Genomic DNA, 27859 nt, shown 5'->3' with positions numbered 1-27859 from the left:
ACAAACAATATTGAAATTTAGTTGTACAGCTGAAATCTTCTGGCAATTCAGCACTTTCTACCAACCATGTAGATCCTATGGGCACCAGCGGAGGCTCAAAGTCCTGCCACTGAAATAACAGCACAGGCGTCCAGGAGGAGCAGAAACAAGCTATGAGAAACACCAGGTCAGGGTGAGAAAAGCCTGCCTCCCATGGGCCTCTGCAGGCACATGTTAATAATTTGAGTTTCATTGGCTCTCCCAGTTGTTCCACCCCCATTCAGCCCTTCTTTGCCATATTGTATATCCCCTAGATTGTTCTTCCCTTTCTCAATCCTATTGGCCCCAGTTTTCTGCAGTGTTCAGCCCCTGTTTGGTTCTCCTAGTTTGCTGCCCCTCCCCTGCACCACTTTTCCCTGCTCCCATTGGTCCTCAGCCCTCAGAGCCACCCCTTTTCCCCCATATTTAACCCTGTACCCTCCACCCTCTTCTGTCCGTGGACCTTCTTGAAAGAAATTGGGCGGCTTTGGATCTCTAAACAAAGACCTGTCCTTTGCCTTTGTTAGCTTTTATGCAAGTGTGCTCCAGGCCCTGAAAGTGTGGGTTCCTCTCTGGGACTTGTTGAAGTGCGCTGCTTCAGGCACCCACCCCTTTTTCCACACGCCCCTTGTGCTCCCCTGCCCTGCTCTGCTCTGGTTGTGCTCTCCCCTCCATGTCTAGTTCAGGTCATTTCTTGTGTGTGTTTGCTATCCCTGGCTTTTTTAACAAGCATGCCCATAGCCATCTCTTTGGCATCTCAAAGAGTGTCCTTCCTTCCTCTGCAGATGTTTGTTGTTGTGGTTCCTGATAGAGTATTTTGGGTAAACTAGACAGATGTTGTTTTGTGCACAGTTTAATTCTTTGGTGCAATGCTCCTGGAGCCAGCTTTGCTGAGAGTTCAGGTAAAATAAATGGGGCTGTCTCCTCAGCCTTTCATATCCTACCAAGACTTTATTCTTGTTACTTTTTGGAATGGCTATTTCACTTTACTTAATCTACTAACATGAAGGCTGGTCATCAGAGAGATACCCAGAAGCAACAGTTTATAGATTCAACAGGCTTTAGTAGTTCACAATAATAATGCACATTTTGTAAGCTTTCCAGTGGACTAGCTAAACAATGTTTATTTTTCATAATTAAACAGCACACAAGGTAGTAAACTGAACAAGCCTTCAACAAAAAGTTTCTTCTACAAAAGATATTTTTAAATACATAAAAAAAGCCTCAGAAATTTTATTTGTGTGTAAGCATGCCCTTCCAGTATACAGACAAAATACTACGATATGATTTCCTTATATTTTTGTCAGTAGAAAGTAATATCTGATTTCGGCGTGGAAGTTCTGTGTTCTACAGACCATCACTTAAATACAACATTTATACCCATGTTAGCATTGAAGACTAAGTTAGATTAGCTATAAATATATAATTAGCCAAGCATGCTCTCTGTTAGTGAATGAACAAATCAATTGTTGTCTGCAGTTTCAACATTATGAGCGGAAAGTGATGCCACCTGTGTTCCATTTAGTCATAATGTCTACCTTCAAAAGAAAAACAAACAACAACAACAAAAGTTATGAAAGTCTGTTGAATCCTCCTTGGGGGATATTTTGGTACATAGGCTTTTTGTGAGCTTTAGCTTGAGATGGAAAGTCGTAGCTCAGTTAATGCATTCAGATATTCTTCATTGTTGGGATCCAAAGCAATGGCTTCCTCATACCATTCAATTGCTTCTTGTTTCTTACCATTTAGTTTATGAATGAATCCAAGTGTACCAATATCAGTGGCATCTCCTAAACCACTCTCAATTTTCTGTTTCAGTAATGTCTCCACAGCTTCACTGGCCCTTTTTCTTGGAAAGGAATCTGTTTCCAGTTTCAGACATTCTATGTAATATTTAATGGCTTTTGATTCTGACTTCATGTGAAAATGCTGAAAACGGCCATAATTGAAGTAGAGGTCTTGTTTTTCATCACAGGCTAGATCATTTCTCTGAAGCACTTTCTGATATATCTCTTCTGCTTCTTCATACCTCTTGCTTATTGCATATATGCCTGCTAGGTCATTATAGGCAGAAAAAAATACTGGCTTTTTGTCAATTGTTGTTTTAAAATGAAAAATGGCAAGCTGGATGAGACTCTCCATTTCCTCTTGAGGTGGGTATCTTGTCTTTTTCAACTGAAGTACCTTGTATTTGTAGCAGAGTCCTAGTTGGTGATGCAGAGTGACACAGTTTGGTGTCAGTGCTAGGGCCTTCTTCAAAATCTCCATTGCCTTGTCCACTTTTCCTTTCTTTCTGTAAAAATTAGCAGCATGTCGCAGGAAAACAGGAAAGTCAGGGGTTTTCTGCAGTCCTTCTTCAATGTACTTCTCCCCTTCATCAGCTTGATTTAATCGCTGAAGTTCTAAAGCAAGCAATGCCATGACGGTGGTGTCCTTTGGATTCAGTTCCACTGCCCGCTTCAGGGCCTCCAGGCATGGCCTTACCTCTCCACCATACCACCAGGCGTCACCTTCCAAGCGATACATTGCTATTGCATAGCCAGCACTAAAATCTGAGTTATTTGGCTCGCTCTGCAGAGCATTTTCAAAGCAATTCTTTGCCCTCTCAAAGTAATTCCTCCCAAACCGTAATAATGTCCATCCTTGCTCAGCGTAGATCTCTGGAAGCCGAATCTTCCCATGAGCAGTACTTGAAAGCTTTTTGCAGCTGTTTTCCACTTTGCTTACATAAGATTGAGCTTCTTCATATCTCTGCATGTGGTAATAGATCCAGGCATAGTTCCCCCAGGTAACAAGACTTCTTCTGGCAATTTCATCTGGATAACGTTTTTGAATAGCTTCTTCAGCTTTTTTGAGATTTCTCAGGGCTTCCTCATTTGAATTCTTTAGGTGATTTACATAGGAGAGTAAATTATAGTCTCTAATCTCATATTCTGCAAAAAACTTCATATGATCAAGTATTGTTTCCTCTAGGGCCTCAAGACTTACATGCTTCTTCAGCAAAGTCCATGTAAAATGACATTCTAACTGCAACAGGGAAGTCTTCAAGAAGTCCTTGGAAATGGTACTAGAATAAATCAAAGAAAAAGTTGTTTATACCCCATTTACTTCTTGCTATTCTTGTTTTTAAACCAGGCATCATGTACTTTAAAGGCAGGCAATACCTCACTTGGTGCCCTTAGTCCACAATACTTCAAACAAGCCAAAGCTGTAGTGAGCCCTAGGTCCAAAGTGCTGAACAGTGATTTTAATAATACTTCTTGCCAGTGTATGATGGCACCTCTTACACAGAAACAGGTGTTACTGTGGGTGTTAACATGGAGGGCTGGTCTCTGTACTAAAGCTGACACACCCTTGGGCCTCAGGAACATATTTCCTGTGCTGGCAACAATTGTTGAAGCCTATCCAAAGATGTAATCACTTAAAATTCCCTTAAACAATAAATAATGTGATTCGATCAATTTCTTAAACTTTTGTACATGTTATAGCTGGTATTATAAATTGAATTTTGCATTTCCTGCATTTTTAAATCCTTGTATGTTAGATCATAGCACCATTCTTATGTAATGGTTATACTGACTATATGGTTAATGTATCCAGGAGTTGGGTCCCAGATCTCACCTGCCTCTCCAGTTGGCACTCGGATGTACAGCCCATGAGTATGCAGCCCCATTGCACTTGCTGGTACCAACCACCCACTCACTCACTAACCCTGTGGCTCCTCAGATGCTGCCTCTGGATGTCCAGTGGTTGGTTAGAGAGCTTCTCTCTCCCCAGGTGCCTCATCCCTAGACATACACACTCACACACCCTTATTAACCAGACCCTGGTGACATACTACTGGTCCTTAATACTTCAGTATCCCTGGTGTGGTTTAAGCCCAGCTGGCAACTAAGCATGATGCTGCTGCTCACTTATGTCCCCCTGTCCCCCACTGGTAGAATGGGGAGAAGAATCAAAAGTAAAAATTGTAGGTTAAGATCAGAATTTAATAACTGAAACAAAAGTAAATATAGTAAATATTAATAATTATTATAAAAGGAAAAAAATAAAACTCAAAGAAAATCAAGTGGTGCACAGTACAATTGCTCACTACCTGCTGCCTGATGCCAGACTCTGTCCCTGCACCCCAATCAGCCCCCTTCCAGGTGGCTCCCTCAGTTTATATACTGGGCATGATGTTCTCTGCTATGGAATATCCCTTTGCCCAGTTCAGTTCACCTGCCCCAAGGAGTGCTCTCTCCAGCTTTTTTGTGCACCTCCTCCCTGGCAAAGCACGAGACACAAAAAAGTCCTTGACTAGGATAAACACAATTACAAACAAATTGTGAGTGTGTTATAATTGGCATAATGAAACCAAAACACTGTACCAGCTGCTGAGAAGAAATTAACTCTATACCAAATGAAATCAGGATAATCCCTCTCCATCATTCAACAGCTTTTTCTTCCCAAATGGGGTCTGGGAGCCAGAGCAGGGTGTTATTTGGGTTTCCCCTGCTGCCATTGCCTGCCTGTGTCCCTGTGTGGGTGCATAAACTCGCCTTTGTCACACAATCAAGGGGATATTTTTACAACACAGAGATGACATTTTAGTCCACACTGTGCTTTCCCTTAATTAAAGAAGGATTGACACACAATTCTATTACTGAGGCTTCTCAGTCAAATCTTTCTTTCTCACAAACGCTTCCTTGCTCTCCCTCCTGTAAATCCTAGCAGGTCTAAGAGCATGTGGGGCAGAGCATGTTCTGCTGCTCAACTGCACAATCACATCTTTGATTAAAAGGTAAAAAAAAGACTGAGTGGAAAGACTGCAAAATTATGAGGAGGCAAATCAAGGAGGAATCACCACCATAGGTCTGAGAGAGACAGATTATACCTCTTCGGCTGGGCACCAGCTGCACCTGCTACAGCCTGGACTTCATCCCAACACTGCATGCACAAAATTTTTCTGACTTTCTGTTCTACTCACAGAGACTAACCTCATTAGAGAAGCAGTAATATGACAACATTCAAGAACATGCTTATTTTATTTTGGTTCTTCTCTAAATATTCTGTAAAATATTTTCTGTTTTTAGATGTTTAAAGTCCCTCACTGCTTACTTCTATGTAAATAATAAGCATTATTTTCCCGTGGCATAGAGAAAAAAAAGTATCTTTCAGAGACTGGGTTGCTTTCTTACCTCATGGTTTTCCTTCTCTGCTCACTTGTCTTCAGATAGCCCCAAAGGCAGAGGAGTGCTGCCTACTGCTGTTGTGCCTTCCATTTATTTGGTCCAGCCCTCATATGGTCTGTGATGAAACTACCGGGAAAGAGAAAGTGAAACTAGCTTTCCCCTGGATGTACCAAAGCAGCTGAGGAATTGAAACTGAGTAACTAAGCTGCGCTGTTTCATCCTGGCTCTGTGCCATGTATTACTCTTTGTTGTGCAGAATGTGGCAGCTGCTCCTAATGCTCCCAGAGTTTACTATGTTCAAAGGCAGAGACATCCATGATAAAGAGAATATTTCAGGTTAGTGGGGGCTGACCTGGTTATCCTGCATAGGCTAGGCAAGGGGCATTTGCCCCTGGGTGCCTCTGCTGATGCACTTTGCACAATTCTGTGCCATGCTGTAGGCTCCTGTTTTATTGGTGTTGTGTTACCCAGGTAACACACACACAAACAAAACCCTTATCTCCCCTCTCTGCACTTCTTCATCCTGTGCCTCCACGCCACGAGGTCTCTGCTGCTGTGTTTTTGTGTCACAGGTCTGTGTTTTTCTGCACTATGCCATTGTCTAAGAGTACTGAGTATCCCATCTAGAGGAAATGTTTGTTGCTGCTCTCTCCATAAACCCACAACTGTCTGTTACTATATGACACGGAAAAACATGATAAGAACACGCTGCTGTTCTCAAGGTAAAAAAGGGGAGTTTATTTTCTGATTCTAACATTTATAGATTTCCAAAGGTGATAGTGGACTGGAGGGTCAAAGTGCCACCTCTCCAATGACACTGGACAAACCAACAGTCCATGAAATTTCTCCTCTTCCATAAAAGAAGGCAAAACAATAAGTTATTTACAGAAAGTGTGTGAGAAAGTTTGCTACAAGAATGTAAACATCAGAAGGCTTAGAAAATCTTTAAAAATCGGAACAACAACTATCCTTTCACAAATCACATTAGACAGAGGCAGTCAGTTTGAGAAACTGCTGCCACAGGTATGCCAAGCAAAACAAAGCTGAAGACAGGTCAGGACAAGGTCAAACTGAGCAGACCTGGCAAGCCTTGGTCCCCGGGCCATGCAAAGCCATTGCAAAGCTTACAGCCTGATGCTGGCAAGAGCAATGCCTGCCACAGGCTACACACACGGCAACAGAGATGGGAATGGCCTGGGGACTGGAGCATCTATGAACAAACAACTCATTGGTGCTTAGTTTAAAAAAATTAAAAATGCAGACCTGGCTCTGTAAACTTGACTTTGGGAGTAACAAAAAGAACCAAGAAATAGATCATAACATAAAGAAATGGCAGTATATATAGTAAATTCAGATGTAACCTGAAGCTGCAGACCAGGGAAGAAAAAGAAAGGTCTAAAAGTTTACAAGTGTTACCAAACTTGTAAAAATTACTCAAACTAGATCTGGTGAGAGGAAAAAGAAACCACAACCCTCAGCATGACGGCAGAGATATTAGTAACTGGTAACTGTTCTTTTCCCTAATTTTCTTCTTCCCTTCTTTTCTCTCCTTTCCCTTTTCCACCCTTTCCCTCCTTTAAAAAACCCAACAAACCAGTCTTACATATTAGAACTTCTGGTTTCTACAAAAATTTGGAGAGCCTTAGTAACACACCCATGCCCACCCGCCTTGTGTCTCATTTTAGTGTCTGTTTGTGTGCTTGTGTGTTTGTGTATGTGTCTGTGGAGGGACTGATGGAGCTGATGTTTCAGAGCTCAAGATAAAGGTTAGTACAGCTACTATTCTGAGTATCATTCAAGATTCTAGCATCCAGATATTGGATAGGTGATAAAAACACGCAATGGATTGAGAAGGAAAAAGATAAGGGTATCTACACAAATCCATGTATTTTATGGAAAATAAAGGTTGTAGGTAGTTACAGGGGAAAAAAGTGTTTGAAAGGTTGCTGCAATGCCAAAACCAAATGTGTAGACTAATAATTTACTATGCTACTAAGTATCTATGGGTTTCTTGCCTCTGCTTCTGTCCCTGGCATCTGTTTTCCCTGGTACACTGCTTGGTACATGTGGGAAAATGCAGGCATCTTCCTTCAGAAATGCAGACGTTTGCCCTAGTTTCCTTAATTTTTTATTAATTTAGTTGCATCTATATGCTACGGTTTGACACAAATGCCTGTTAAATAAAGTATATGCAGGAAAGTGCTTAAATTAGAATAAGTAAGAGAACACTTATGCAAAGCCTTTCTGCGCCATTTGTAGCAGGAAAATTCAGAAATCTTTCTACAGCTCTGCTGCTTTCACTTCAGAGCAAGCTGTAGCTGGGCTCTCAGGAAGAGCTGCACTGCACAGCAGCAAATGCAGAACCTTCTTGGAAAATATGTCCGGAAATGGGCTGGGAATAACAAATGCATTCATATTTAATAAAAAGTCTTTGGTTGTACATACAGAAGAATAAGAAATGTCTTCAAACATATCTACACATTTTATGAAAGAAAATTCCAATCTGGATATTTCCTTGGAGCTGAAATGGATACATGCTGACAAAGAATTCTCCCTGGAAGCATTAAGTCAGCCAAACAATTGCCAGAAATGCAGTTTTCCTTTTTTAAAAATAATGTAAATTAACTATAACATAGTAAATTACAGGCTCCCTTTACATATCCCATTTTACACTGGTTCCCATTTAGCCTAGGTTAGCATATAATTGCTACGCTTGACAGCACCAATTGTGGCATTTTATAATTTGGGTTTTCCCTTAGCAGGGAAGAGTTACCCGTAATTAATTTGACAAAAAAAATCTCAAGTGAATCACTGAGCGATAATTATCCCACCCAAGTTCTTTAAAATCAAACAGTTTTAAGAAATGACAGCCAGGAATGCAAAGAAACATGCAGTGTTTCTGTATCTAGTGACATATCCACATATCAAAACATGGGGATGCTAAGAAAGCTTCTATGATTTTTCAATTAAAATCTTAATGCTTTCTAAATAAACAGAAACGTTTCTGTTCTGGACACCCTCTTGCTCTATCACTGTGTATTTAGTATCAGATTTCTGTATTATTCTATGGATTTTACTCCAGGTTAATGAGCAGAGTAACAGAATATTTATTTTAAATGATTGAATTCTGTCCAAGTTTTCGCAAGCCCGGTCACACATCCCCTGACCACAGACACGCTTCTCCGGGAAATCACAGCTGTGCAATGCACAGAGCAGAGCACGAAGATGACACGGGTTTGCAGGAAGCTGTGGCGGCAACCCTGCACGCATGGAAGCCCGTTTTTATAAGGCTGGATAAGTTCAGACACCGCAGGAAGGCGCCGGATGGCGGTGTGTGTGTGTAGGAGCGGCGGTCGGGCCCTGTGAAGGGCGGGCGGTGCCCCGGCGCAGGTGTCGGGCCCCGCGGGCACGCCGGGGATGCTCGCTCCGGACGCGGGTGCGCCGCCGCCCTCCTCGCTGCTGCTGCTGCCGCCGCTTTGTGCACGGAGCCCGCTGCGGAGCACGGCACAGAGCTGGCAGGGCCCAACTGTGCGGGCTCCGAGGCTCCGGAGGCGGAGCGCATGCAGAAGACCCAAATTCACGGCCGCCGTTCTGGAGGCTGCAAGGCTGCTGGAAATGGAGCCCGGGGGGCGGGAGGGTTCGCACAGCGTTGCTGCGGAAACGCTGAATCACGCCGGGCCCAAGGCCGCGCCGCGGCCCCGGCGATAGGGCCGCGCCGTGTGGGCTGAGCCCCGCCCGGCCCGGCCCGGCCCGGCCCGGCCGCGCCGCTGCTCCCGCCCCTGTCACCGAGGGGCGGCACAAAAGCCTCCAGAGGGCCCGCTCGCAGCCCTTCTGCTTGGCCGCCGTGCCCCGGCTCCCGCTCGTAGGACGAGGATGCGGGGCCTGGTGCTCGCTGCTCTCCTGCTGCAGAGCATCGGCGGCTCGGGCGCGCTCGCCGCAGGGAGGAGGAATGTGGACCCCGAAACGAACATGAACATCGTGAGTGGCGCGGCCGCGGCGGGCGGGCTGGGCCAGCTGGGCAGCGCGGGGAGCCCCGCCGGCTCCGGACACCTGCCAGCTCGCACCCACACATCACACTCCTCTTTCTCTGCTCCCCCTTCCAGGTGCTCTTGGTCCGCTGTCGCCTTTATTAGTTCTTTCCCTCGCATTTCTTCTGGCGCAGACCCGTGGATTATTGCTAGCGACTGTCTTTCGGAACCGCTATCAAAGCGCATGTTGTGGGGCACGGTGAAGTTCCCAGCACCATGCTCCTGAGTTCTTACCCACGACTGCTTTTCTCCCCGTCTGGGATTTACTCTCTTAACTCCTCCTGCTGCAGGAGCTGACTCCTGAAATATTTCCTGTTGATAGTCGATATTAGTTGCTCTTTCCTCTGCCCTACCTAAACTGTGCCAGTTTTTCACATGTGTGAGAAGATGCTTCAAGATAGAAATGCTTAAGCTGTATAAGAAGTGCTTGGACCGTGTAAATACAGTATAAAGGACTGAAAATAATAATTTAGTCTAAGGCTAATAGCATTGGAATAACACTTAGCCTTAAAATAATTTTGGAATGTTAATGTCACTGTGAATAATTAAAGATATATTTAAAATAAATAACATGCTTAATTAAATTCTTCTCTTCTTCCTTGCCCAACAGTCTAAGAGAAGAACTCTGATCATAGTCTTGCATTTCTTAGATTTTCTCAAGGCATGGTTGATATAAAACCAATGACGTAGCAAGTTCACTGCCCTAGTGGAGCTGCATCAAAAGAAAATAACATAAAGCCCAAGACATAAGAGACGAGAAATTAAACCTAATAATGAAATCACAGCATTTAACAGGTGTGAGGATTTTTAGTATTATTTTCTTGTTTACTTTGAATTAAAGTCACTTAAAAGCTCTGCACTGGGTATAAGTTTTGAGGAGAAAGGTAAGAAATGGCACATCCTTCTCTCCTATATGCTGCAGTCGTGCCAGTGACTCTCTTCTGTCTTCACTTCTACGTTACTTGTTTTCTGGAGAGCAGTTTCAGTTTTTGTCTGACAAATCTGGCTCTTGGTTTTTTGCCCTGTTACCACAGTCTCCTTTTCAACACTCCATCTTCTTTCTCGCTGTAAGCCCCATGTGGCTGGGACAGTGTAGGGAATCCTTGCAGATTCCTAGGATTCAGTCTGGCTAGTTCCTGAGTCTGTACTGGGAAGTCTTACTAAGAAAATGTGCTGGATAGGCAGATGGCATATTACTACCAGACCCTTGAATTCCACATTCCAGTCTTTAGAAGAAACCCATGGTACTTTGCATGTATTAGTGGACTGAGGAGCCTGCCAGTCTGGTTCCAAGATGGTTTCTTTTCTCTCCTCAGAGTGAAATTATTACCTTCAGAGGATACCCTAGTGAGGAATATGAAGTGACAACAGAAGATGGATATATTCTTTCCATTAACAGAATACCTTATGGAAGAAAAGGCCGTGAAGGAAGTGAAGGTAAGATTAGTGTCTGTTTGGGAAAAGAAAAAATGAAAATGCTGTCTTTGCATTATAAAACTTTTGTTCCTGTAATAATCCAGAAGAAGATTAAGGACTGCTATGGTTTAAGACCATGGAGGAAATGCAGGGATTGTACAGGTGAGGAGGTGAGGGACAGAGAGAATAGTGGTAATGTAAGCTCAACATTACAAGGGAGCAATATGGGCAAAGGCTTTTGTGAGGACTGAACAATAGAATGCTTTAAAAACGAGACAGATGCGAAGAAGAGAGACAGATACCTTTTGACTTGCTGTCCTCATACACTGCATATGGAATTAACATTGTCTGTGCAGTGGTTGAATTTTTATCAGTCTTGCCACTATCCCTTATAAAAGCTCCCACAGAAATTCATATAACAGCAGCCCATTTGCATAGAAGTTGTGTTCTAAGGATTGCTTCAGAATACTTTGGACTGAAAAAATCCTGGGATTACAGGTAAAAACATGAAGCTCCCAAAAGAAATTTATGGTTGTCCTATAGCCTTGGGTGTGAACGAGACCTGTGGAAAAACCCTCTTCCCTGTCAGAGGCCAAGCAACAGCCTTCCTGAGCTTATCTGTTGGTTTTGTAGGACTTAGGATGTTTGCACTGTCTGTTGTCTTTCACAAGGAGTGTGTAAAGATCAATGCATGGATGACCCCCCTCAAAACTGTCAGGTGTCTTTGTATTTAATTTCAGAGATGCCCACAGGAAAAAGGCTGCTTTTGTATGTACCTGTGGTTTTGTTGAATCCTTAATTGATGACATAAGTAAACAGAAGTTTCCTGACTTCTGGGAATTCTCCACATACTCCTTGCCCCGCCCTCGACCCCAAGTTCATGTTTTGCAGTGCTTTAATTTGAGAAAACAAGGGTTACTGACCACATTTGTGGAAGTATGAGCTTCTGGGAGAATGAAGATTTCAAAGTTCATGTTGATCCTAAGTTTTTATAGACTTGGTATCTTTCCTTAGAAAGATACCAATGATGTGTTACTGCTGACTTAGCATATATATGCCGTATTTTTCTTTTGCAATGCCTGCATAATGTGAATGGAATTCCTTGGAATTATGTATCACATGGTGCTTTGGAACAAAGCCCACCATTCTTTAGGAGAGAAAAAAAAAAAAAAAGGAAATGTACAAAGAACCTAAAAGCAAAACATCAAGGATTTTTTGTTTTACTAGTAAAAAACCCTAAAAAAACTGCATAGCATGGGTAAGAAGGGCATGGAAATAAATCTGTCTTCAGCTTCTTGTAGTGAAGAGGACGAAATGTTCTATGCAGGGTAGTTTAAGGACCCACCTTTTTTATTTCCCTTCTGGGGTTTTTAGGATCATAGGTGATAGAAAGGCATTATTATTATGCAAGTCAGTTTGTCATATGATTGTGCAGTTCACGTGGAGATCTGGTGACTGCTTGGTAAAGTGAAAAAGGAACTGGCAGATATTGGAGGTTTTGAGGACAGAATTAAAGCATTCCCCTTCCAGTGTTACGAAACAAGCAATAGCAGCTTGAGGAGAGCCCGTTCTTCAAAAATTCAGAAGTTGGTTGATCTGAGTTTAATAAAAGGGAGGAAGGTGCCAGTGGGAAGTGGAACATTACTGAAAAGAAATTCAATGTGAGGCTTGACAGTCCTGTTTATAAGACAACAAAGTATCAGTGCAGCAGAGTAAATAGTTATGTTGAACTGTAATGTCATCAGTGCCAGTTGGGCACTGCTGGGGACTTGCTGTGTTTGCCTGGACAGTATGCCATGTGGATTTTTTAACAGAGTGGGAAAAACAGGCACTTAAAAGGCTCCTTGCCACAAGTATAGAGATTTCCAGAAAAGGGGAGTATTGTTAATTTGGAATGTGAAACTTGCAGGAAACATTTATGGACATGACCTGTGATGGATGATATAGGTGACTAGGAGTTATGATTTACATTGTTTCTGCTGAAAGATCCAAGTCTAAATTATCAATGGAAGTACTGTGTGAGTCTGTATCATGGCAGTGATATGTCACTGGAGGAGGTAAATTCCTGAGTAATCTTGGGCATTGAGCTGGTTGTCTGTCACCTATTTTCAGTGTTCAGAGCAGAAATAAAAGCCAAAACACCCGTGCTACTGTGAGAACCAGAGACAGGTCTTTGTAGTTTCTGAAGGCCATCTAATCTAAGGGATTAGCTGTTAATTGATTTTCTTCAGGTAGAAGCAGGAACTTTCAGTTTTTAAATCTGTATTCCACATAGAGGTGCCATGTCCCTTTTCAGGATGGGGAAGGCAAGAGAGTCTTCTTAAATTCTCCTGGGTCTTAATTGTGGTTCTTATAACTAGTTAAATTAAGGGGAGAAAGTCCTCTGGAACACAGATTCCTTTGTTGGCTATTGAACTGCTCCTCAGGTTCTGCCAGAGCTTTGGTGATGGAAGGGTGTTACACAGAGATAATACCAGTACCAGTTGCAGAGATTTCCACAGCTCAGCACAGTAGTTTGGCACTGCTTTGACTGGAAAGCAAAGACCTCAGTAGCACATATGTGGGAATGCCTTCCTCACATATAGGGGCAGAGCAAAGTTCATAAGTATTAAAACTGCCACTGTCTTTGGGCCACTTTTCTGAGTCTGTGAGCTTGAAACAGTTGTGAGGGCTACCTATATTTTTCTTGTAGCTCCTGCTTGTCTTGTGTTTATTTATTGCACACATATCTGTTTTGAGCTTCAAGTGATGAAACTAAGATGTTGCTAGTTTAAAACTTTTAATGATAAAAAAATAGACTTAGGTGAAAAAGCATGTGATTTCATGGCACTATGACCATTATACAAATTGCTGTTCTTAGTAGATTAAGTCAAGTAGATTAAATACTCAAGTGCAAATCTAAAACAGACTTTCAATAGCTCACTTGACTTATTCTTGTGTATGCAATGCCTAACAAACTTTCTCTTTCAGGTCCAAGGCCTGCTGTGTTTCTGCAGCATGGTTTACTTGCAGATGCCAGCAACTGGATCACAAACTTGGATTACAACAGCCTTGGCTTTATGCTGGCAGATGCTGGCTATGATGTATGGCTGGGAAACAGCAGAGGGAACACCTGGTCCAGGAAACACACACACTTCACAGTGAAGCAGGAAGAATTCTGGGTTTTCAGGTATCCTTGTTTTGCTATCCAGTCACATTGTGAACTGGCAGGATATTTTTTTGTGGTTAAATGTGGTGTCACACATGTAACCAGATGAGGGATAGTGAGGGAGAGTTTTGAGGTCAGTTTCGTGTGCTGAAACTCATAGGTGGTCATTAGAAAACTGAAAACTCTATCATCGGAGTTCTGTTTCATCCTAAAGAAGCTTTTCTTTATGTCCACACAACAGTTCTGTGCAGCTGTTCCTTGCTGGTTTCTTACACAACTAACTTTTTGTCTTTGCTTTGTAGCTTTGATGAAATGGCTAAGTATGACATTCCAGCCTCCGTGGACTTTATTTTGAAGAAAACTGGCCAGGAACAAGTATTTTATGTTGGCCATTCACAGGGCACCACAATGGGTATGTGGAGAGATGCATTCATTAGAATATATTGTGTTTGAGATTGCATCAAGTTCCACATGTGTGGTTTAGTGATTAAAAACTAGGGCACTTGAAAACTACTGCTTTTGGTTTTTAGTGGCTTTCTGGAATATTAGTCAGCATGAAAATGAAAAGATGTACTCTTTCTGTGTTTATTTGAAAGTGGAAAGCTGTTGGTCTGATAAATTGAAGTCACAGGTAGCTGGCAGTACAGCTTCTATTAAAAAATGCATAAAAAATTAGACTCATCAGACACAGTGAACAAAGATTCCCATTTCCAGAATATTTTGCTGCATGTAAGGCCTGGCTCATGTGCTTTAGACCTTCTTGTAGAAGAAAGGTTAATGAGCATTAAATTGCTTTCTGGAAGAAAGTAAATCTTCTGAATTATTGTGTTTAATTTGGGCTTTGTAGTAACTAGGTTAATTTGCATTATTTAACCTAATCCTAGATACTGCAATATAGTTAAAACTAGTAATCTTAAAAATACTTTTGCACAATTTCTCATAGATTTTTGTAGAATTTTTACCAGGTAAATTCTTATCTAACTTGTGTTAGTGACATTTGTTAATTGTTCTTGTATTATTTACAGCTTTTGTTGCTTTTTCAACTTTGCCACAGCTGGCTAAGAAAATCAAAATGTTCTTTGCCTTGGCACCAGTAGCTACAGTCAAGTTTGCTACTAGCCCTCTGGTAAAATTGGGATTGTTTCCTGACATGCTGCTCAAGGTTTGTATTTTACTGTAAATGAGGTATGTCCCTTTCTACCTGAAAATAGCATAGGAAAGAATGTTAATAGCTGTGGATTAGAGAGTAATATATGATAAGGATTCTGGGTCAGTTTTTCCATAATGATGCTATTGAAGTCAACAGTGTCTTCTGTAGCTTTATTACTGTCTAGTGAGACGATCTGCATAAGTTTAAAGTTTACAATTACAGCTTAATAGGTGGCATAAAATTGTTTTTCCATTTATATGTTTCTGGAATTTAAGCTAGGAAAATCATATGACTAACTAGTCACTGTTTTAGAAGAGTTGTATAATATCTTTATATAGAATACAGTTCATGAATTGTCCATGAACTTTAACAGATTTGTTTCACAATCAGCCATTTAGTATTGGGAGAGGATCCTTCAGATGGTGATTAAGAGCAACAGCTTTATTTAGATGCTGTGAATCATCCTCTGGATGAGTTTACCTCTTCGCCATTAACATCAAGGGGAATGAGGCAGGCTGCAGTAAGTGCCTGAAGTCAGACATTGTGAACACCCTGCTGTGTGTCAGTTTTAACCATCACTTTTCTTTCCACCACCCATGGAGATTCCCACACAGAGCTGTTTGTTCTGTGACATAAACCCCCTTCTGATCTAGCTTGTACTGATTTAAAGTCTGTCTGTAGTACTAGTTCCTTGCTCTAAAGGCAGTGAACATAAAAGCAACACTAATCATTGTGATCTCCTGTTCCTTGCATAATGGACTTTGTCTAATGAGACTAGCAGCTGATCAGTGCCTTGTGCAGATGTTCATGTTGTGCTGAGGAACTTGATTCTCACGGTGACTTGCCAAAAACTGGAGTGCAGGGAGAACCTGACAGTGACAAACCCCTGGGTCAGCCACATCTTTAAAGAACTGTGTCACTTTTAAGGAAGTTTTCAGTGGGACATTTTAAAATCCTTGAACAATTTAAAAATACCCATAAAGAGGAAGAGGTCACCACATCTCATGCAACTTGTTTTCTCTCATGGTTTGAAGAGAGGAAGTTGCAAGTACAAAAACATTTAAAATTAGGAGACAGAGCTTAACACACTTTACCCTGAAACAATCTGATGACAAAAAGCTGTACAATATAACTGTAAATTATTGAATTTAAAATTTATTTGAATTTGAGGTTAGGTTTGAAATTCTTGCAAGATTTTCCCAGTTTCCAGGCACTCTTTGTGGGGTTAATGTACTGCACCTTTTGTAGCAGAAGCACTAACCATGACAACGCTGATAAGGAGATCAATGATTTTCATATGACACACCTGTCACTAGTGCAAAAGCAAATAATTACCTCAAGAGTGTTGTAGTATAAAAACTGAAAATGGGTCATTCTGTGCAATTACATGTTTGTCTTATGTATTTGTTATTTTGTAGGATATGTTTGGAAAGAAGCAATTCCTTCCTCAGAATTTCTTGCTGAAGTGGCTTGCTACCCATGTTTGCACCCACAGAATACTCGATGACCTTTGTGGCAACCTCTTCTTTCTTCTATGTGGTTTTAATGAGAGAAATTTGAATATGGTGTGTTTCAGTGACTTTCTTTAATAACTAAGTTATTGTGAACTCTAACACAGTATTGACTGAATATATTAAAAATGCTTAAGGAATACCATTAGTAAGTTTAAAATTCAGCTTGAGAGTTCTGTTGTTTAATGCAATTAATCCGCCAAATGTTTTTAACTTATCTCATCTGTATGTATGACTCCAGTTAACTTTTGTTTATAACAGTTTTAAGTGGAATGGAATAGTTTGTTAGTTGTTCAGGAAGCAACAGGGGGGTAGAACTGATGCCCTGTGAGGAGGAGTAAACCATGTTAATGATCTTGTTGCAGAGCCGAGTGGATGTGTATTCTACACACTGCCCTGCAGGAACATCTGTACAAAACATGATCCACTGGAGCCAGGTAGGGTTTCCAGAATCTGAAGTGCCCATGACTCTGGTTTGTTTGTAGAATATTGATGTGTCGGATATTTAAGTGAAATAAAATGCCAAAATATATTTCCAGCCTAGCCCAAGTGAAATTTGGAATTGTCAGAAGTCAGAATGGCAGTTGTTCACTGCAGCTGCTTTCTTGATAAGGATTTATAGTGGTTCACCCCTCTTCCCTATTTCTTTGAAAAGATTGGAATTGGAAGTATTTCAACCAACAAAAAAATACAGCAGAATAACTTCCCTCAGAGAGATGGTGTAAGGAGTATTTGTTTCCCTTTTAGCAAACCCTGTTTTGATTACAGGTTTTATTTTTAGCCAGTGAAAAGTAGCAAATTTTCTGTTCTATTCTGTTTGGCTTAATTTGATATTTTGTTGGTATATTTTTATGTTTGTCTCAATGCACAGTTTCATGCCTGTGACGCTCTTGTGCCTAAAGCTTGGTCAGCAGGCTGACAGGTGAGACATTTCCCATGGAATCAGTGGTCAGTGCTGCTTGTGATCTCGTAGCTGGATTTGGTCACCTCATCAGAGACAGGGTGTTCTGCTGTACACAGCTGTTCAAAGGTTGGCTCAGAAACTTGTGAAGATTTTTTTTTCCAGATCCCTGTTATATAAACTTCTGTTTCTGGAAAAAATAGGAGATGGTAAATTATGCAGAATAGGCTTGCTAAGAAAGCTCCCTGCTTTATTTATACACATTTAGATATCAAGGTAAATATTTCAGAAGTAAACATGGAGCTTCCACATCCTGGCTTTGGATACATTAAGCTGTTTTCCTTAATAATTTCTACCATTGCTATGAGAGAGTATGAAATCTTAAGGGACAAAGTCTAATGGTATTGAATGTTAATGTTTTCCATTTCTGTGACACTGGGAAAAGCAGTGACACTTGTCCTTGTTAATATTTGGCATTCCGCTGGTTCTTGTGTAGGTTGCCTGTTCTCCAGATGACTACACTATTTAGCTCTTCTGGTAGTAGTGTTGCAATTCTTTATATTGAATTTATTTATTGTATTTTTTTTATTTCTAGGCTGTGAGGACTGGGGAACTCAAAGCTTATGACTGGGGAACCAAAGCTGCAAATATGGCTCACTATAACCAGGTAGACATCTCCTACATTTATAATTCTAGAGTGTCACAGAAAATAGTCCTTGGGCACTTCTCTGGCTGCTATATTTATGCTGCATGCTAAAGAGCTGTTGGTGTTATCCAATAACCAGAATGGAGATCTGCTTTTTCCAAAACAACAAAAATAGAAACCAGCTGGGACTGCAGAGCTCAGAGGCACTCCTAAGTCAGTGTGGGGCTCATATTTGGATATGAAGCTGTGGTGGCACACACTTCCTTGAGGGGAAGTCCTGCCAGTCTAGATCATGAGATCCCCTGCACTTCTCATCATAAGGCACAGGCTGTCAGTTCATGTGTATTGTTTATCTTTAGTCTGTTTAGTCTCCATGAATTTTTGTTTCTAAATTGCTGTGTACAATGCCAAAAATATTTTGCCCCTTGTCTCTTAGTGACTGCAAAATACTGCAATATCACACTTTGAGAGTCACTTCGAGCCTTAGATTAGAGTTGAGATATCTTGAATGGAATGCATTTTTGCATTCTCTGAGGTCCTGCTACCCTGCTGTCTGTAAACTCCTCAAACCACATCTTTACTTCTTCACATGCTATAATATTGCAGGACTCTCGCAGTTACATTTTTGGTTGAGCCAGGACTCCATCTCTAGCTGTCCAAGAGAGAAAATGATTATCTGACACGTTCTTGCAGTTGCTAGTATGTTACACTGGCAGTGTAGGATCACACTGAAGATTTTTTTTTCCTAATGCTTTGTTTTCACTTTCCCTCTCCTCAGTCTACTCCTCCTTTCTACAAAATAAAAGAGATGACTGTACCAACTGCAGTGTGGACTGGTGGACAAGACTGGCTGGCAGACCCAAAGGATGTTGCTATGCTGCTCACTCAGATCACTAATTTGGTTTACCACAAAAACATTCCAGAGTGGGAACATTTGGATTTCATCTGGGGCCTTGATGCACCTTACCGCATGTATAATGAAATAATTAAAATGATTAGGAAGTTATCTCTAAACTGATATGGGTATTGGTTCACCAGGAATTTGTCAGTTTTTGGAAAATACACTTTTCAGGCAATAACGCTACATTGTTTAGGATGATGCATTTTTAAAATACCAGCAATGACTACTAAATTGGATTAATATTTGGTTGCTTTTTCTCAGTATTATTTCTCTCTCTTCACAGTATTTTGCTTATTTTGCACACAGTGGCATGGTACTCAAAACACAGCAGTAGCACAAAAAGAGTATGTCATGTGCACATAAATTTAGTCACCTGTCTGAAAGACAAATTAGATAAGTTAGTCCATTCAGCACCTCAGGTGTTTGACACTTACCACAAGTGTTTCACTGTGCGTAAAACACAGCCATTTCTCAGTATGTGGCCATTTCTAAGTACCTTTGAGAAGTACTTCTTGTACTGCAGTGACCTATTTGGTGCTGGCACTTTACAGAGCACTTAGTAACTTTTTGCTGTTGGTATTATTTTAGCCAATCACATAAAATCAGATTACTTCCCTTTTCAATATTGCCCAGAAGAACTGTGGTGAAGCCAGAGAAAGCACTGAGAGTTAAAATCTCCAGTTTTGGGACTGATTCATTGCTGCATTTTCTTGCTTTGATGGTGTCCCTGAAGCCTGTAGTGTTTCACATACCAGCTGTGGATAGAGGTCACAATTTGCTCTGGCAGATTCCTGGAACAAGAGTAGTGTTCAAACAAAACCACTTTCAGTTAACTTTGTCAATAGGCTCTGGCTTTCAAGGAGAGTGATGTAACATGCTTGTGTTTTGCACTGACCACTAACTAGAAAACAAGCTCCCCCAGTCTACTGCTGGTGAGAGAAGAGCCAAAGCATTAATTCTACAGCTTGAGCGACTTAATTTCTGTGGACTTTTCCCCTTAATTATCTGCTGCATTGAAGATCTGTTAATTTCTTAATCACTTACAGGGTGCTCCCCACCATTGTGTTCAGGAACTAAATAATAGCCTGGAGAAGCCTGACAGTATTACAACAGCTCAATTTGTCTACTTCAAACTGGGGCTAAGACCCATTTAATGGGGAAGAGGCTTCACATCTGCCTCAGGGGGCTGACTTTGGAGCTCTTTCCATTGGACTTCGGTTTCTCTGAGAGGCACTGAAGTTCTGTGCCAAATGAACAATCTCCAGAGTCAGTTGCCTCAGTCCAGATGATAATTTCTGTGCCATAGTTGGATTCAACTCAGATTTCCTCAGTAATCCCAACAGGATAAAGAGCCTTTCTACATGACATAGGAAATAATGCATTTTAAATAGAGGCAAACTTATTTTGTAAAAAAAAAATCAAAAAATAAAAAAAAATTGCAGAAATAGTCACAGGTTGTAAATTCTGACTTGTTTCTTTGGTATTTTTTTTTATTATTCCTAATTCAGACTCAGGGAATTGTCAGGTGTTGTTTAGGGAGGAAGTGGTTGGTTCATTGGTTTATGAGACTTTGGTCTTCTGTAAAGCACAGCCAGATGTGCTTTACTTTGCTGTGCTGAAGGGAAGCTTCTGTAGGAATCCAGTGTGGCTAATTTAACAGTTGTGAGGGTATGTGGTGTGGGAAGAGCCATGTGCATCATGTTTATTAAGCTTGAGCTATTTCAATAAACATGAGACCTGCTTGGAGTTTGGACTGGTGTGGTGTTTCACTTCCTGTTTCGTGAATGCATGGGAGTCTTTGGGACAGAATTCAGAAAGCCAAGTCTATTTTTCACAACTATTACTCCATAGAACAAGTACAGAAAAATGTAAAATAGTTAAGTAAACTTCCATTTTACTTTTTCCCTGAAAGAAGCTTTTCCCAAGCTTAAAAGCCCATTCTTATTTTGGTGGACTTCTCGAGACTTTTAAGTAAGGTAGTAATTGTAAATAATTACTCACAAGACAGAGTAATTTTCTGAGCCTTCAGGTGAGGCTTCTTTTAAACCACTGACATGGTGGAAAGCTTCTTGTATCACAGTCTTAAACCCTGGGTAATTGGATTGCATAACAGACTGTCTGGTAATCTCATAAATGGCATTTAATCACATAGTAAGGCAGGGAGCTAATCTTTGCCACAGTACACATGAACCAGCTTTTGACCTTTGTCGCCTTCAGTAATAAATGTGCTCAGGCTATACCTTTCTGTACATACTGTAGTTGTGCAGTCGAGACAGTAGAGATAGTATTAAATCCTAAATACAGTAGAGAGTATTAAATCCTATGTGTTGCCACCTTTGTCAGCTGATGAACACCCTGTGTAGTTGGAAATAAAGCCAGAATACTGGAAGCTTTACACAAAATCCATTATGGAGCTTCTCTGCTTCACTGGAGTAGGGATAGTTATGGAAATGGTGAGCTGCTTTAGTTCTTCCTGACTCCCTGAAGTTGCAGGTACTGTGTGACAGAAACTTGGAGAGGTGCCAGTGGAAAGAATTGTGCAAAATAAGACACCCTGAACACAGAGGGGACGAGTGAGAAGCTTGGTCTATTTAGAATCACCTGTGAGGAATTAAGAGTTCAGTGATGAATAGTACATTTTTCTAAGCAGATCTTAAATGCTGAGTGCCTGTTCTGTGGACCTCTGTGTTACAGGTATGTATGTATGTATGTGCTGTTGAAGGTTGGCTGAACATCAGCTTTGGACAGTATAAAAGTGCACTGGCTTAACAGAGGGCATGGGACACTTTCTGCTGGCTTGGTCTCAGCATTTAGTGACTTCTAGAAAGGCAGAAGAAAGTAGTCCCTGTTCAGCTGATGGATCTCTGACTCACAGACCTGTGTGCAGCTGAAGAGAATCCATGGTCCATGACTTTGACTGAGAGATGTACAACAATCAGGTGCATCAGGGATAACACAGACAGAAAGACAAGGTTCTGTCCTCATGTTCTGCTTGGAGCTTCACAAGGATTTTGTTGCAGTCATCTGCAAGTATATTTACAGTGTTCATTTCATGCAGAAGGCCTGAGGATGGTGGAGTGTACTGAATGATGCACTAGCTTCACATAGAGCCTTTTTACACTGGCTAGTGATTGCACTGATAAAAGTTTATACATCAACTCAAGCAGTGTAGAAGTGCCTCAGCATAGGAAGAGGTGGTAAGACAGACCTCCTACTCAGGCCCTGCAAGAAAAACAGTTTTGTCAGCCTGGGAACAAATTTTTCTAGAAATTATTTATAGTGAATGTGCCATACCAACAAAGAAGCAAACAAAAACCCCAAAGCCCCTCAAAACAAACAAAACCCCTCCAAATGACGCAGAAGTGCCTTTATATCATTGAAAGTTACAAATGGCTTTACTCTGTAAGATGTGAGAGAGAAACCTTGATGGCTGGATAGGTTTTTGGATATCTAATAAAATGGCTCCTAGTCTAAGATTTTCTTGTAATGAAAGCATTTATAATGTCTTCACCCTCTATTGTGTTACAAAGTACAAACTCATGCTGCAGCACTGCCCATCAGGAGCTTGCCTTTCTTCCTGTCAGCCTATTTTCATAAAACTTTGTGTGACCAAAATAATTGAAATCATCAATGAAAAAAAACCTATGAAGGTTGGTTGGACACCAGCCACACCTGTAACAGGATTGCCTAATTCTTACTTTCTGAGTGGAAGTGTCTGCATTAAGTTCCGACTCTTCTGGAAACATTGTGTCTGTAAGCTGCTGAGAATACAAATCAATTTCTCATTCCGAGTTAAGAATTCTGAATGAAAGGATTTTAGAATATTTTCCTGGTGGTTATTATTTTGAAAACGGATCCTGTTAAGGTAAAGCTTGAGAATTAGCAATTTACTTCACTGTCAGTTTTCCATCATCAGCCATTGTTGGAAACTAATATCAGTGACCTTTGATTATGTTTGATACTGGCTGGAGAGGTTTTCAGTGAAGCTTTGTTGGGGAGGTGGCAATTAAAAATTTGAAGAAGAAAATGTGTTGGTTCTGTTATGAAAAGTATTTTGTGTTTAGGCTAAAGTTTTTAATCAAAACTGAAGAGGAATGGGTGTTCTTCATCCTGAAATTCTCAGCATCCCTGTGGGCTCGGGGTACAAGCTGCTTACCAGGGATGCGAGGAGGAGAGTTTTATCTCGCTTATTTTTATCCAGATCCTGCATTTTAATATGCAGATTCACTAAACAGAAGGGGACTGTAGGTTAGATTCGTAGAATCATTTAGGATTGGAAAAGACCTCTAAGACGGAGTCCAAGCGCCCTCCTTCCCTCCAAACCCACCTATAAAGCCTGTGACAGACCCGTGCCTACCAACTTTCCGTGCAGCTGCAGAGCAGTGTGTAGTTGGTTATCCCTGGAGCCGAGGAGCGTTTCCCGGCTCCCTTATCCTGCAGCCGGCGGCGGGGCCACGGATGGGCGCCGGGCGGCGCTGCCGCCCGCGGGGAGAGCGGTAACAGCTTCCTTGAAAACGCGAGCAGGCACTGCCGCTGCTCCTGGTGCCTGCCCTGCTTCCCTGGTGCTGGTCCCGAGCGAGTCTCCAGCCCTCCTCCCCAGCACGCTTTTCCCGGTAGAGGGCTCAGCGTGTTCTGGGATGTTGCCTTGTCTCTGGTACAACAATAATGCTACCATACAGAGGGAGAGAACAGGAGGATGAAAAAATAATTTTCACCTCTAATGCTGCGTTAGTTTCAGTATGTCGATTCTAGTTTTCTCTCCCGCTGACTTTCCCCCATTTTCCGGCTGCCCGCTGTAGGGCTGCGCTGTTTACATCATAGCCCGTACCTAACAGTGCAGCCTGGGGTAGGTGCTTGCATCTTGTGCTCATGTGGAATCTATTTAAAACCCTTTGTGGGGCCTCATTCCAAACTATGTGCCCTTCAACCTAAACTCTGTAGCAGGAGTGAGTTTTTGAGAGATTCTTGCAACACATGGGAAAGTTTGGCAGCATTGTACGTTGAGTGAAAAAAGCTGGGGTTGTGTCGCTGAGTAAGGTACGGAAGGGGTTTGTGCGTACTTTGCCTTTTTTTGTGTCATACCTTGTGCTGACAAGGAAACTGGAGTTAGCAGAGCGGCGATACGTGATGAATGCTGTTGGGGGGCTAAGCCAGGCGGCTCGGGCTCGCGTTCTGGAGGCTGCGGGTCCGTCCCCTGCGGTGCTGAGCTCCGGTGCTGCCGCGGGAGCGGGCTCGGGGCGGCGCCAGCCGCGCAGGTAAGCGCTGCTCGCTTGCGCCGTGCTCGGGCTTTGTGTTGCAGGATGTCCTAGAAATAGCGCTGCAGAATTCCGTTATTTTTCCTTAAGGGATTTAAGAATATTTTTCCATGACCTAATCTGCAGGCAAAATGCCTGTTCTTTAAAATATAGCTTGTGGGCACAATGGCTCTAAAACTTGTGGAGACTTCACGTATCTGTAGGGATTGGATAGTTGGAGTGTCTTTAAGGCAGCTGAGCAATTTATGTCAATCTGCCTTTAGTGAGATTTGGAATACATTATAAAATAAATTGATTCCCTGCATAATGCTAATAAAACAGAGGATCACTTTTCTCATCTGGGAGAGTTAATTTCTGATTGTGACTGTATAAATCAACAGAAATCACATTAATATTCTTGGACCCAGCTGGTGATCGTGTTATAAATGCCTTATTGTGAAATAGAGGTTAGGATAAAATGCAGTCAGAACAAATCTCTTGGATATAGAACCTCACCTGTTAGATTAGTGTCTTGCACCAGGTTTTAATTCGCAACAGTTAATGGTTTAAATTAATTAATTCAACAATCTCATAACAGCACCGAATCTGAATTCCAAAATATACGTGGAACAGGTAGAAACCTGTCTCCTACAAGGACCTACTGATTGCCTGAATAATAGCACAGATAATGTTACCACTTAAGTAAAATTCTTGGAGCCTAAGGAGGGAACAGAATCTATTAAAAACAGTTGAAACTGAAAGCAAACTTAAGTGTTATAAATTCATGCATATTTAGAAAAGGTCACGGCTAATTAATCTTACCTAATTATTCAAGAGCAAGGAAATACAGTCTCACATTTGCCCCATCAGATTTATTTTCTGATTAGCAAAGAAGTAAAATCATCTGAACAGGCTAATAAAGTCATCCAGGAAGTTGACCTCACTTCCAATATTAGAATAAATGCTTTAGTGACAAAAGAGGTGAGTTCATAGGAAGCTTATGGCAAGCTTTGTTTCCCTAAATGTTCAAAGCTTTGTTTTTCTTTTTCTATAAGCACAAAAGAAGTGATGTCTTAGTGATTAAATCAAAACTTCCATCAATTACCTCTAAAAGCTTTTAGCTAATTAGGAATGTTGGAGTCAAGCCTGCAGGCTTGTGCCTGTGGTGTGCTTGCCTGTGGTCAGAGGAAGGTCCTTTAAAGGACATGGGACTAACGGGTGGATCTTTTAAATGCATATGTTAGTTTGATATATGGTAAAGGAGGATTTTCATAGCAACTTGCTAATAGAGCCATTGAGATACGGAGTGAATATTGTAATAATGTGATAATACTGGTAGCTAAGCGTCTGTCTCAGCATAATGAGATTTTACCCTGTATTCTTCCCTGTAACTGGGGGATCTTATGTTCTTCAAAAGTGGTTGGCTCAATTTTGCATTAGTCAGGTCAGGTGAATTTTTCCATGTCAAGTAGATACAGGTACATAAAGAAGAATGTGATCTCAAATGTCATGTTAAATGGAGATAAGTCACAGCCACCACATCCACACTAGAAGTGTATTGTAGGTCTCCTTAAGGTTTTAACTAAGGCTCTTTTATAACCAAGGGATTGTTAAGGAAATGTGTGTTTGCACACAGCCATTACCCACCAGATACCCACAAGTCAGACCTGGAGTTTAGGTAGCAGTCACATAAAAAAAAACGGTATTTTTATTGCCTTATCTATAAAGACAAAAGGATAACAAATGATGGCACAATTCAAAACCAATAAGAAACAGCAACATTTGAAGTGACTGCAGTAAGTGGAATGGAAGATATTCCAACTCTTTCTCTGAATTCCAGCATTAGAGTTCTGCCCTTTCTGCTTGTTTTTCCTACTGTCCAAGTCTCTAGTAGAGCTCTACTGATAACCTTGGCCAGCTAATTCTGTTCTGAGATTGTAATGCATTATATTGCATTCTGTATGACAGGAGAGGGAGCTTTCCCTTTAAGGATACACATTGCTATGTGAGAATTTCTGGGGTGGAGCTTCAGCAGGCGGCATAAAAGCCTGCAGGATTTCCAGCTGCCTCAGACTGCAACCAGCATGAACTGCAGCCTGCCACAGAGAGTGCTGCTCAGCTCTCCGATGGAGGGACAGCAGGGCAGGTTGTGCCTGCAGCCTCTCTGGGACTTTGTCACCGCAAAGGAGCCATTGATCAAGTCACCGTTTTTCCCAGTGCTGTTTTCTTTTACAGCATACATGGCTTTCTGTCTTCCATATGTTGCACTGGACTTTTTAAGCATTAGACTACCAGACTTGAGAAAATACAAAATCCAGCCACAGAACTATCCAAGCCTTGGAATGATGGTGCCTTGCATTATTCAAAGTGTATATCACCATGTGGTTTTGATCTTCCCGGTGACATTTCTACACTGGTACTGGAGACCCATGAATCTACCAGTGAAAGCTCCAGAGCTGCCTGAAGTCCTGCTGCAAGTAGCAGTTTGTCTGCTGCTGTTTGATTTCGAGTACTTCCTGTGGCATTTGCTTCATCACAAGGTGCCTTGGCTCTACAAGACCTTCCACAAGGTGCATCACAAGCACGTGTCGACGTTCGCCCTTACTACACAGTATTCCAGCGTATGGGAGTTGCTCTCACTGGGATTTTTTGCTGCTATAAACCCGCTGCTCCTGGGATGCCATCCTTTGACAGAAATGATTTTCTTCCTTGTAAACATTGGTTTGTCAGTGGAGGACCATTCTGGATATGACCTCCCATGGTCAACTCACAGACTTGTGCCTTTTGGATTGTATGGAGGAGCACCACATCATGATCTCCACCATCTGAAATTCAAATCAAACTATGCTCCTTACTTCACACACTGGGACAAACTTTTTGGGACATTCACGGAGTCACATTCCAATTAAGAATATTTACCTGTGGATGAACTCTTATTTTTTATAGACTGAACTGGGACATTATTTTTTTAAAGAGATACAGAAGATTGTATATTTGAAGCTGCCTACAAAAGCAATAGCTATTTATAACAAATCCTCTTAATATATTTGTGTATTTGTGTGTGTACTTGGAACTGTCTGTGTTAAGGGACTGCAAATGGAAAAGTGAATATCTGTTGCTTAAATTTTAGTCTAAGGTTTAAGGGAAGCATTAAGAGACATTCTCTCTCCTTTCCTTCTTTCCAGCTTTCATAAAGCATGTATCATGTTACTGTATGATGTTTTATACATACGCCAGAACATTATCTTACTGTTGTAGGATGATTTATGATGTAAACAGAAAAGGTACACATCATGGATTTTGTAGAGTTTAATCTGCCAGAAAAAATTGTTATGCAATGATTTTGCAAAGTATTGCTGCCAAGTCATGGTGGTTGGCTAACTGTTAAATGATTTTGATATTTATATTTTTTACCTTGATGTACTGTCTCTTTTTAATAGAGAATAAATATGCTCATTCTTTTAAAATCATATTATGTTTCATTTTATTAATTCCTCTGTTCGTATTAGGAACAGGTATGGTTCCTTGCACATGGGTGTCATTTATTTGAATTATAAAATCATATAATTGTTTAGGTTGGAAAAGACCTCTAAGATAGAGTCCAACCATTACCCTAACACTGCCAAGTCCACCACTAAACCCTGTCCCTGAGTGCCACATTTACACATCTTTTAAATACCTCCAGGGATGGTGAGTCAGCCACTTCCCTGGGCAGCCTTATCCTGTGCTTGA

At 41.4% G+C, this 27859-nt stretch overlaps 3 protein-coding genes across 3 annotated transcripts; 2 read left to right on the top strand and 1 right to left on the bottom strand.

Moving 5' to 3' along the window:
- Positions 1 to 1060: 1060 nt before the first annotated feature.
- LOC120502019 (interferon-induced protein with tetratricopeptide repeats 5-like) lies at positions 1061 to 5329 on the bottom strand. The gene is given in 4 exon segments (XM_039709011.1): positions 1061 to 3085; positions 5199 to 5239; positions 5241 to 5284; positions 5287 to 5329. Coding segments are annotated over 4 exon segments (1536 nt in total). The 5' UTR covers positions 5303 to 5329; the 3' UTR covers positions 1061 to 1650.
- A 3598-nt stretch (positions 5330 to 8927) lies between these two features.
- Positions 8928 to 20639, top strand: LIPA (lipase A, lysosomal acid type). The gene is made up of 9 exons (XM_039709060.1): positions 8928 to 9170; positions 10537 to 10657; positions 13607 to 13805; positions 14087 to 14196; positions 14810 to 14946; positions 16353 to 16499; positions 16811 to 16882; positions 17942 to 18013; positions 18771 to 20639. The coding sequence occupies exons 1-9, from the start codon at positions 9066 to 9068 to the stop codon at positions 19008 to 19010; spliced, it is 1203 nt and encodes a 400-aa protein (XP_039564994.1). The 5' UTR covers positions 8928 to 9065; the 3' UTR covers positions 19011 to 20639.
- A 3074-nt stretch (positions 20640 to 23713) lies between these two features.
- On the top strand, positions 23714 to 27591 carry CH25H (cholesterol 25-hydroxylase). Its single transcript, XM_039709052.1, has 2 exons — positions 23714 to 24148; positions 26096 to 27591. Exon 2 carries the CDS (start codon positions 26212 to 26214, stop codon positions 27034 to 27036), a length of 825 nt encoding a protein of 274 aa, XP_039564986.1. The 5' UTR covers positions 23714 to 24148; positions 26096 to 26211; the 3' UTR covers positions 27037 to 27591.
- Positions 27592 to 27859: the final 268 nt, after the last annotated feature.

This window comes from Passer montanus, unplaced genomic scaffold (assembly GCF_014805655.1).
Source record: "Passer montanus isolate IOZ18808 unplaced genomic scaffold, ASM1480565v1 scaffold21, whole genome shotgun sequence".
Classification (NCBI taxonomy): domain Eukaryota; kingdom Metazoa; phylum Chordata; class Aves; order Passeriformes; family Passeridae; genus Passer; species Passer montanus.
Note: the sequence above shows the minus strand (reverse complement) of the source record. Positions and strands in the feature narration are given on the sequence as shown.